The sequence below is a fragment of the Aedes albopictus genome, chromosome 2 (genome assembly GCF_035046485.1).
Source record: "Aedes albopictus strain Foshan chromosome 2, AalbF5, whole genome shotgun sequence".
Taxonomy (NCBI): Eukaryota; Metazoa; Arthropoda; class Insecta; order Diptera; family Culicidae; genus Aedes; species Aedes albopictus.
The window spans coordinates 223,074,977-223,087,492 of record NC_085137.1 but is presented as its reverse complement, the minus strand read 5'-3'; the positions used below and the strand labels follow the sequence as shown (position 1 = coordinate 223,087,492).

At 41.3% G+C, this 12,516-nt stretch overlaps 1 protein-coding gene across 1 annotated transcript; it reads left to right on the top strand.

The window, feature by feature from the left end:
• Positions 1 to 9,842: 9,842 nt before the first annotated feature.
• LOC134286367 (tropomyosin-like) lies at positions 9,843 to 11,162 on the top strand. The gene has a single exon (XM_062847979.1). The coding sequence runs from the start codon at positions 9,843 to 9,845 to the stop codon at positions 11,160 to 11,162; it is 1,320 nt and encodes a 439-aa protein (XP_062703963.1).
• Positions 11,163 to 12,516: the final 1,354 nt, after the last annotated feature.

Below are 12,516 nucleotides of genomic sequence, written 5' to 3'. Positions count from 1 at the left end.
TACATCCCCGCAACTTTGACATCGTGGCGTTGCGGGAAACTATGCTGGACAGGACAGAAAAGTGGGCATCGAGCGGCTACCTCCTAGCAAAGCTATGGCACCACAAATGAATTGAAACCAGGATTCATAGTTTTGGACAAGATGCGATAACGTGTGATGCGGTGGCAGCCGATCATCAAGGATGTGCATGTTGAGAGTTAAGGGCCGTTTCTTCAACTGCAGCATCATCAACGTGCACTGCCCACAGGAAGGCAGATGGCGATAAAGAATCGTTCTACGCGAAGTTAGAGCAAACATACGATGGTTGCTCGCCGCGTGTCGTGAAAATCATTGTCGGTGCCATGAACGCGCAGTAAGGATGGGAAGAAATATACAGACCGGTAATCAGGCAAAACAGCCTGCATGCCGTATCGAATGATAACGGCCAGCGATGCGTAAACTTTACTGCCTCCCGTGGTATGGTAGTCCGAAGCACTTTCTTCTCCCACAAAGACATCAATGAAGCCATCTGAAGATCACCCGACCATCAAACAGAAAACCAAATCGACCACGTTCTGATCAACGGTAAATTCTTCTCGGCTATAACCACTGTCCACAGATACCGCAGTGCGAATATAGATTCGGGTCACTACCTAGTCGCTGTATGCATGCGTCAAAACTTTCGACGGTTATTACCAAGCGTCGAAATAGAATGCCGCGGCTCAACATCGAGCAGCTGCGTAACGTAGAAGTGGCTCAAGACTACGCGCAGTAGATAGTAGTGGCCCCAGCAACGGAAGAGTAGCTTGGCGCAGCTACACTTGAAGATGGCTGGAGTGACATCCGATACGCCATAGTACCTCGGCTGCAGCACTAGGCTTCGCGACTCCAAATCACATAAATGACTGGTATGTCGGCGAATGTGAACAGTTGAAAAACGAGAAGAGGGCAGTATGGGCGAGAATCTTGCAACACCGTACGAGGGTGAATGAGGCACGTTATGGACAAGCGCAGAATAGGCAGAACTATGTCTTCCGGAGAAAGAAGCGCCAGCAGGAAGAACGAGATCGTGAAGCGATGGAAGAGCTATACCGTGCTAAGGACACACGGAAGTTCTACGAGAAGATGAACCGCTCGCGCAGAGGCTTTGTGCCACAAGCCGACATGTGCCGAGACAATCACGGGAATCTTCCCACGAGCGAGTGTGAGGTGGCGGCAGCATTACGATGAGCACCTCAATGGCGACGTGCAAGCACCAAAGGTGGCGTGGTAACAGATCTAGGAGTACATGCGTAGGACGAAAGATTTCCAAACTCCAAAAGATTGAGGAGGACGTTGGTAGGTTGAAAAACAACAAAGCAGCTGGCTGGAGCAGATCAACTACCAACCGTGCTACTAAAATACGGTGGAGAAGCACTGGTGAGAGCACTACACTGGGTCATTACCACGATTTGGGAGGAGGAAGTATTACCGGAGGAATGGATGGAAGGTATCGTGTGTCCCATCTACAAAAAGGGCGACAAGTTGGATTGCGGGAACTATCGCGCGATCACACTACTGAGCGCTGCTTACAAGGTACTCTCCCAAATTTTATGCCGCCGTCTATCACCGATTGCAAGAGAGTTCGTGGCGCAATATCAGGTTGGATTCATGGGTGAACGCGCTACAACGGACCAGATGTTCGCCATCCGCCAGGTGTTGCAGAAATGCCATGAATACAACGTGCCCACACATCACTTGTTCATCGATTCCAAATCGGCGAATGATACAATCGATCGAGAACAGCTATGGCAGATTATGCACCAATACGGATTCCCGGATAAACTGATACGATTGAGCAAGGCGACGATGGATCGAATGATGTGTGTAGTTCGAGTATCAGGGACACTCTCGAGTCCCTTCGAATCTCGCAGAGGGTTACGGCAAGGTGATGGTCTTTCGTGCTTGCTGTTCAACATTGCGTAAGAGGGTGTAATAAGAAGAGCGGGGATTAACACAAGTGGTACGATTTTCACGAAGTCCATGCAGCTGCTTGGTTTCGCTGATGATATTGATATTATTGCTCGTAAATTTGAGACGATGGCGGAAATTTACATCCGACTAAAGAATGAAGCCAGGCGAATCGGATTAGTCATTAATGTGTCGAAGACAAAGTACATGATGGCAAAGGGCTCCAGGGAGGAATCACCGCGCCCGCCACCCCGAATTTATATCGACGGTGATGAAATCGAAGCGGCAACGACACCAGCAGAGAAATTCAGAGGCGCATTGTGGCAGGAAATCGTGCTTACTTTGGACTCCGTAAAACTCTACGATCGAATAAAGTTCGCCGTAACACGAAGTTAACTATCTACAAAACGCTGATTAGACCGGTCGTCCTCTATGGGCACAAAACATGGACCCTACGTGCAGAGGACCAACGCGCCCTTGGAGTTTTCGAACGGAAGGTGTTGCGTACCATCTACGGCGGAGTGCAGATGGAAGACGGGACTTGGAGAAGACAAATGAACCACGAGCTGCATCAGCTGCTAAGAGAACCAACCACTGGCGTAGCCACGGGGGGGTTTTAGGGTTAAAACCCCCCCCCCCAGAGCCAAAATTTCTGGAACAAATTTCCTGTATGAAACGCGTTCTGACGAGAAAAATTTTCGGCTGCGCCGTTTTTTTTGAACCTATGGCTCAAATTCAGTGTATATTTTTATGGAATGTGACTGTCAAATGAAAAAAGGTAATATTGAACATCGAAAACCCCTCCCAGAGCAAATTTCTGGCTACGCCACTGGAACCAACCATCGTCCATACCGCGAAAATCGGGAGGCTACGGTGGGCGGGTCACGTCATCAGGATGTCGGATAGCAACCCGACTAAAATGGTTCTCGAGAGTCATCCGACCGGTACAAGAAGACGTGGAGCGCAGCGAGCTAGGTGGGTCGACCATGTGGAGGACGATCTGCGGACCCTACGCAGAGTGCGGAACTGGAGACAATCAGCCATGGACCGAGTGGAATGGATCCACCGAGTAGAATGGAGACGGCTACTATGTACAACAGAGGCCACCCCGGCCTTAGCCTGATTGGTAAGGTAAGTAAGGAAGCTGGACCATACGCCAGAGCACCTTGCCTTGGTGTCCTCCTTAAAAGCAAGTCACGAACTCCGTAGCTGTAAGACTAGGCAGCTAACCTCGAGACCACGAACTGCATTGGCCCATCTTAAAGGCAATGCTTTCTAGTAGGTAGTCCATGAGAGACGATGGGTATGGCGGCACAAATTAAGGTTAAGTCGGGATAGTAGTCCCTTCTCTTTCGTTGGTGTCGGAAGAGATTCGAGTCCCCCTCTACCTGAGCATTCTCCCGTTTTTGTTCTCGGAGTAATCAAAATGCCTTTCGGAACACCTTGGTGAACTACAAGGGCAGGTATGCGCTATAGTTTAGTAACTCACTTAGGTATATCCCAAGCAGCACACTTGCCACAAGAAGTGTCAACAGCGCAAGTTTTTGGTTGGACGAGAGTTACATTCATGTAAAACTAACCCAAAGGAAAAATTATTTGAAATTGACTCGTGTCCAACCAAAAACCTGCGCTGTCAATACTTCTTTGTAACATGTGCGCTGCTTGGGATTCGGCAATCTCACAATAAACCCTGCCCATCGTATCTTTCCACCTTTGGTAACTATGTGGATACTAACACCCAAAAGGCCAACGTCATTTTTGGCATCAAATTTTTACATTGAAAAATTCATAACTCTGTTGAATTTCAACCAATCGTAATGAAATTTTGTGACTAGATCCAGTTTTTATTCTAGTTTTGATAAAATGGGACAAACAATTCAAAATCCGGATTGTTCCGGAATTATTCCGGATTCCCTTGGGGTACCAACGTTATGCCAATGGGGGTATTTATATCAAAACTATTTTTTTCTCTATGAAACTACTTTGAAACATTGAGAAAAATTAAAACCTTATCGAAGCTGATTCGATCAGTAAATTTTTTGAATATTTGGAGTTTCTCTGGATGTTCCTAGACTCGCTGGAAGGTCCCCGGGGGAACCTGTAGTAGAGGCCACTTGCAATTTCACTCCAAATCATATCATGCGACAGCTCTTTCTTCATGATTTTCCGTGAATAGGCTACTCATGGCTATAAAAAGGGTCATCGACCACTTTGGCCACTTCCGGAACCTCCGGAGTGCCCTGGCGGAACCTGTAGTAGAGGACACATACATTTTTACTCCGAAATATACCGTGCGACAGCTCTTTCTTCATGATTTTCCGTGAATAGGATACCCATGGCTATATAAACGGTCATGGACCACTTAGGCCACTTCCGGAACCTCCGGAGTGCCCTGGCGGAACCTGTAGTAGAGGACACACACATTTTTACTCCGAAATATACCGTGCGACAGCTCTTTCTTCATGATTTTCCGTGAATAGGACATCCATGGCTATAAAAAGGGTCATGGACCACTTTGGCCACTTCCGGAACCTCCGGGGTGCCCTGGCGGAACCTGTAGTGGAGGGTACATGCATTTTTACTCCGAAATATGCCGTGCGACAGCTCTTTCTTCATGATTTTCCGTGAATAGGATACCCATGGCTATAGAAAGGGTCATGGACCACTTAGGCCACTTCCGGAACCTCCGGAGTGCCCTGGCGGAACCTGTAGTAGAGGACACATACATTTTTACTCCGAAATATACCGTGCGACAGCTCTTTCTTCATAATTTTCCGTGAATAGGACATCCATGGCTATAAAAAGGGTCATCGACCACTTTGGCCACTTCCGGAACCTCTGGGGTGCCCTGGCGGAACCTGTAGTGGAGGGCACATGCATTTTTTCTCCGATATATACCATGCGACAGCTCTTTCTTCATGATTTTCCGTGAATAGGACATCCATGGCTGTAAAAAGGGTCATTGGCCACTTTGGTCACTTCCGGAACCTCCGGGGCGCCCTGGCGGAACCTGCAGTAGAGGACACATGCATTTTTTCTGCAAAATATACCGTGCGACAGCTCTTTCTTCATGATTTTCGGTGATTGAGATTCTCATATCTATGAAAAGTGTCATCGACCACGTTGGCCACTTCCGAAACCTCCAGAGTGCCCTGGCGGAACCTGTAGTAGAGGACACATGCGGTTATACACCTAAACATACCGTGCGGCAGCTCTTTCTTCATGAATTTCCCTGAATAGGATTCTCATGACTATAACAAAGACCATTGGTCACATTGCCCACTTTCGGTACCTCTGGGGTGTCCAGGCGTAGGCTCCGGTAGAGGACACTTGCATTTTTACTTCAAAATATACCGTTCGACAGCTCTTTTATCCTCATTTTCGGTGATTGGGATTCTCATAGCTATAGAGTAGTCTACTGCTCTGGCGAAACCTGTAGTAGAGAACACATGTATGTTATCTTCAAGATATATCGTACAACAGCTCTTTCATCATGGATCTTTGTGAATATGATTTCCATAGCTATGGGAAAATTCAAATGGTACCACTTCCGTCATTTCCTAGATGTTCTGGTGGAACATGTTGTAGATGACATTTGTTTTTGTTTCAATATATACCGTGCAACAACTCTTTCTTCCAGGTTTTTGTGCATAGGATTCACATGACTATAAAAAACATCATTGATTACTTAGACCACATTCAGAACCTCCAGGGTGCCCTGGCGGAACCTGTAGTAGAGAACACTATAGTGTCTTCTGGAGTCTATAATAGGCACGACTTTCACTGATGATGATACCGTAAATATTTCGTGATCACATGTAAACCAAAGTACATTTTGAGTGGGTATCAAGATGAATCTGACTCTCCACATCTTTATTTTGAAGGAACCTACGAGATAGGAAGATATTGAAATGGAAGACGACTTTGTTATGTACACTAGAATGAAAACGCCTCCAACACCAGAAAAATCCGTTAGCAAATATATGTGAATACATTCCACAAATCGATAGAGAAAAAACTTAACATGTAACCAAGGCGGAAACTGTTCGAATAGCATGTGAAAATATTTCTTGCTCTTTCACAGGAAAGCTACATTTCAATTTATATATACTGCCATCATTTTGAACGATTTCACATAGTGTTTAACTTTTTACCACTACCTTCGAAAATTCTCAGATTTTGTACATAGATTGATAACAACAACACAGATCGAAAAAAGAGTGTAAAATTCTGTGACATATGATGCACTTAATTGGAGCGTGGGATATCGCAGAAGTTTACATGACATATCATGTAAAGTTCATGAAATGTCATGTAAACTTCCATCATATGTCATGTAATTCAGCATGACTCTGAGAGTTTACATGACATATAACACAAATTTACATGATATATCATGTAAACCATCATAACACTAAGTTTACATGACTAAAATGAAGTTTACATGACGTGTAAACCTCATTATTTTTATCTGTGAATATTCACTATATTCGCTCATAGGAGAACAAAGACACAGCATGTCAAAGTTGGCTATGTTGTATGAAGAACGGCTATCACTGCTATTTTTTATGAACAACGTTGTATGTATTGTATGTATTATATGTACATGTTATCATAATTATTTATAGGAAAAGTCAAAAGTACTTGTGAGAAGAAACAAGGAAGAAGAGTAGTACTACAAATGGTGGGAAAGTACTCAGATAAAGGATATCGAGTGTTCTTTGATAACTTTTTACGTCTGTTGAGCTTTGTGAAGATTATTAGCACAAGGCTTCACAAGTGTTGGCACACTAAGGGCTAATAAGCGTGAGATTCCTATAATAGGAGTGTAAGGGGCATCATGCAGATCTACAAAAAGCACCTTCTTGTCCAATTATGATCAACTTTATGACAAGTGTCACGTGTGTCAGTCTTGTGCATCTCTTGTTACATGCTGAGATTGCACTCAATTAGTTTGTATCAAACAGGGAAAAGGATTGTGTATCGTTGCAATGATTGTCCTGAAGACCAAACCAAAACCATCAGTCTCACTTCAAAAAAACAGTGATGCAGTTTGTGTGTTCGAATCAAAGACCGTAAAACAACGGTTCATTGTTATCAGTGTAGCCGATGCATCTGTTCAAACCGTGTGCGTTGTGAAGAAAATGTCGAATTTTGCTGAAATTGTATGAATAGATGATCGGATAACATTTGATTACATCTTTTGAATTCAAGATTCCAAAGTTATCAAAACAAGCAGCAGAATTTGCTTCCAAAATCATTTTATCCAGTTTATATTTCACTATTTATGAACAATTTAAATAAATAATCATCTAAATCAGTTCAAATCGTATCGTAGGGATACCATTTTATTCATTCCGGATATTCTTAAAAATCTGCGAAACCAGCTTTCATCATCAAAGTAAACACAAAGACCCTGCAAACATCTTCATACGTTGTACTTGTGTAGCGGTCCTGCCGACCGAAGGAAGCATTTCCCTCCCTGTATCGAATAAATCTAAAGATCAATGATCACCATTGATCTAAGAAAGACCATTTATTTCCTCATGGTGCTCCACGCAATTAGTGGATTACATCACATGTGGATTTCACGGTCATGTTTATAGACCAACGCCGGTTAACCAAGAAACAAGCGATGCAAGCAGAGAGAATGCTTACTGCTTGTTGCTGGTTGACCTGGTGATATAACGTTCTCGCTCCAATGCCGGAGAAATGTTTTTCTTTTAATTTTTGTTTGTCGCCCGGCAGCGCTGACTGAACCCCAACAAGGTCTCAGTCACGCGGCCGAACTAATGAAGCCAGAGTGGACGACGCCCGTTTTGGCTTTTCTCTTTTCTCTTATTTCTTTTCAGATCGGGAGAATGAGTTCTTGCGACGGCAAGTTAAAAGACCCGCGATTGACGCCGGGGCGGGGTTGTATTGTTGTGTGGATCGTCGGCTGCCCGGTTCGTCTGTTCGCGGTGACGGTTGTTGTGGGTTCGTAGGAGAAGTCCGGGTGTCCGTTTGTCGTCGGTGTCGACGACGTTAGTGTGCCGTGTGGTTGCGAGAAAGTGTTAGAAAGTAAGTCTAGAAGAAGAATAAACAGTAAGAAGTAATAATCGTAGAGTTAGTTTTTCCGAAAAAGGAAGAATAGAAAGAAAGCCAGTGCAGTGCCGTGACCACTTCGCCTCTACATTCTGGTGACAGTTACCACCTCGACTACATTCTGGTGACAGCGCAAAAGCGCTAAACAAGTGCAGGCACGCCGTTTGTGATTGGAAAGTGAAAAAGAATAAAATCCTATTGAAGTATCTAAGACCCAGCTGGTTACTACAGAAGAAATCGTGTAAGTGTTGCGCAGAAAACTATTAGGCGAAACAGTGTGAATCATTCAGTTGAGTAGAACTCTTGAACCGTGCACAGTTTGAGTGTGATGCTGATCTCGGATTCCTTTTAACGAAAATTGTCGTGTTACTCATCGAGTCAAAACTGAGAAGAAGTTGGACCCACTGGATACTACTGAGTCGCACATTTGCAAACCGCTTGCAAATCGATCACTGCCAGATCATTTCCTACAAGAGGAACTACGTATCTTCATCGGACCCAGCAATATGATGCCGAATAATGGGTAAGTCGAATCAATATTTTTTTTTAATTGAGTGATTTTAAGTGCAGTGCGTATGTGTATATGATTTTGGTTCTCTTAGCACAAAATGAAAGTTACAACATTCTAATAGAATGCTATTATTGTATCCTTTTTATTTGAGTTTGAGAAAGGCAAGTAACAAAAAATTGCACGTAAATAAATCCTTTTTTTTATAATTATATTTGTTGGCTTTTTCACATGAACTCTTGATCAAATTGAAGATTATGAACTATGAATATTGCAATCTTTGGAATGCTTGAACATTTTATGGCAGTTTCGTTTCTCAAGATCATGTTAGTAAAGCATGTAGAAAAGATATTGCAAAATTAATAAGAATAATTTAATCTGATTTAATCATGTCGTTATAGAGGAACGAATCTATCAAAAATCTATCAACAATTTATTTCCCGGTTGGTTTCTCCTACTATTTTAACGGATTTGGAATGAACATGGGTGTGATTAGAAACAAACATAGGTTGCTGGAGATGAGAGCAAAGATCGTGTTACTGCGACAAACACGGCCAAACCCTATCGGTAAAACTTTATTTTTCGCGCTTTTCGATTATTGCTTTTATGGATGGCCATGTGATGATATTAGGAGTGTTGATGGCACGGCTTGATTTATGGATGATATTAATTGATATCTATTGATATTAATTGAATAATTTGCTGAAGGAAAAATTAAACATGAAGAAACACGACGGGAAAATAGTTTTGTTTTATTCTATAGTTCTCTCGTAATTGATTATGGATTTTGCACTTGCGTGGAGTAAGTAACTGTCACAAAATTAATGACCACAGATAACTCATTTATAGAAGTAGCACTCTCAATAGCTTCCTCAAAAAAAAAATGGCGTTTCCTAGGTATTCCCAACGGGATAGATTCTTCCGGGAGTCGCGAGACAGGCTCGAGAGAGAGTATGAGGAAGAGAGAGAGTATGAGCCACGAGGCAACAATAACAACAACAATTACAACCGCAACAACAACAATTACAACCAGAACAACAACAATTACAACCGCAACAACAACAATTACAACCGCAACAACAACAATTACAACCACAACAACAACAATTACAACCAGAACAACAACAATTACAACCACAACAATGGTTATAATCAACATAACAACAATAGCGATGCTGTTAAAAGTAATAAGGCAGCAATGGAAGCAGAGAAATATAAGGAATTATGGGAGGAATCAGAAGAATCAAAAGCTCGATTAGAAAAACTGTTTCAACGTGACATAAAAGAACTTTATGAAGATAGGCGGGATGCTGCTAACGATATGGCTGCAAAAGAAAAGAAATTTGTTAACAAGTTGAAAGCTTTGGAAGCTAAGCTGAGCAATGAGAAAATATTGAATGAAACATTAAGCCAGGAAGTCACTATGCTGAAGATGCGAGAGGAAGTGCATGCTTTATTGGTTGCTGAGAACAAAACGGCAATTAATTCCGAATTGGAAAGTAAAGAAAGTGAAGTACGCGAAATGAAGGTGCAACTCGAAAGCAATAAGAAGAATATGGAAGAAGCGTTGATAAACAGAGATATCTTAAGGAATGAAGTAAACGATCTGCAGGACAAACTGGCGGCCACTGAGGAAAAAGTGAAGCATCTTGACAGTACGATAACCTTGACGGTAACTACTTGCAATAAACAAAAGAACGAATTGAAGTCAAAGTTTGTGGAATTCGAGCAAAAGACTTTGGATTTGGAAAAGGAGAACCATAATATGAAAACAGTTATTATTAGTTTAGAGCAAGAGAAAAGTGACATTTCTTCAAAGTTTGTGGGATTCGAACGAAAGATTTTGGATCTGGAAATGAAGAACCTTCGTATGAAGACGGTTATTATCAATTTAGAGCAAGAGAATAATGACCAAACTTCAAAGTTTATGGATTTCGAGCGAAATATTGTGGATCTGGAAAAAGAAAACCATCGTAAAAAAACGGTTATCATCGAGCTAGAGCAACAGAAGAGCGACCTCAGTAAAAACTTGGCAGAATCTACTGATAAATATGAAAAGCTACTAAACGAAAAGGATACGTTATCAACTAAAGTTCAAGAACTAGAAACAACGACTCCCAAAGGCAAAGTAGAAACGCTGCGAAACGAAAAGAAGGACTTGGAAAAGACCCTCGAACGAGAAATTCGAGAAAAGACAGAACTGAAAGCGCAAGTTACCAACATTCTGCAAGAGATCGGTCGATTGGAGGAGCAGCTAAAAGATGTTAAGAACCCCCATTCGGCTATTCTGAACAAGAAACAAACATTGAAAAAAAAGATTGAACGATTACAGCGTCAGCACTCGGAAGCCAAAAACAAAGCAGACAAGGAAAACACCCATAAATGGCAGACAAAGATCAAGGAAAGCGAAACCAAGTTGCAGCAAGTCGAATGTGAGAACTCTCAGGAAAAGGAGAAGCATTGTGTGCTAGATAACAACAATTGTTTAACCAAAGAGGAAGCAACTACTACGAGTCTCGCAAAACGGAAATACTTTGAACCACTGGGCAATCTTTTAAACGAGATAGATTCACTACGAGAGTGTGTCTTTTCGGAAAACTATGAGTGCCTAACGGAACTTCTGTGGGATGACCACGGTTGATTTGAACCAAAAACAACATTTATCAACAATAAATTTTTTTTTTCTCGTTTACAACAATTGTAAATACCCATACTGACAAAGGAGAGCTAATTATTCCTCATGTTAAAATATTGTCGATGATATTGACTAATTTACACTCATAATCAAATCATTAAGGATTATGAAAAATATATATATATATATATAGGAATAGATTATACAACTTAGTTGATCAAATTTAAATAAAAATAAAGAGTGACTACATGATTCCAAACACATTACCTATTGCAGCAAGAGCGATTGATATGAATAATATCAGTGCAAATATAAACGAAGATCAAGTTCATCTGTCACCGCTCAGGAAAAAGTGGTAAATTAAATTAATGAAAAATGAGAGGAATTTCATACCCTCTATAAATACAAAATGAAAATTAAAAGTAAAATGGAGAGGAATTTCATACCCTCTATAATCATAAAATGAAAATTTAATTGAAATGAGAGGAATTTCATACCCTCTATAAAAATAAATGAACATTAATAAAAAATGAGAGGAATAGAATACCCTCAGTAAATATAAAATGAAGCATTAAAAGGGAAGTAAGAGAGGAATTACATAACACAAAAAAAAAATATTGATAAACTATGAGCCTACAGCTAATTTATAACAATGAATGCGTCCGTCAAACTCAGTTTTAGAATGTACCGAAGGGCTGGAAAACCAGAGTAACTACTATTCTGTAAGGGCCATAGATATCAAACAACAAAGAGAAATAAAGAATTAAGGAGAGGAAAACACACCCTCCAGGAATACAGAAAATACAAGGAAATAGTTGAAGAAAAATAATAAAGAAGAGGAATACACACCCTTCAGTAACATAATAAACGGAAAATTTGAACGAAAGGAGAGATGATTTAGGAGAGGAACACGTACCCTCCAATGATTTAATAGTACAGAAACTAAAACGAGAGCAAAATTAAGCGTTTTTTAAAAACGAATATGAAAACTTAAGAGAATTGAGAGAGGATTTACAAAAGCCCTCTGAAAATTTAAATGAAATTATGGGAAAATTTAAAACACAGAAAGGAGACAAAGCAAATGTCTACAAATTTTGACGAAAGAGGAAATCCAAAACCTCTACGAAATAATGAAACATTAAGAGAAATTAGAGGAACCCATATCCTCTGTAAAAATAATATGGAATGATATTTACAACGTGGTTTTATACACAAGTTAATCAAGAGAAATGGAGTATACTTACAGGCCCAACCTACAACCTCAAAAGGGAAAGGGGTGGAGCAATGCCGGCAGCCAAGGACTTGCCACAACAAACGGAGAAGGACGAAAAAGTAAGGTACCTAGAGACTCGGTGAGTTC

What these genes read in the sequence shown, in the direction of transcription:
- LOC134286367 (XM_062847979.1), top strand. Translation starts at nt 9,843, where the DNA reads ATGGCTGCAAAAGAAAAGAAATTTGTTAACAAGTTGAAAGCTTTGGAA.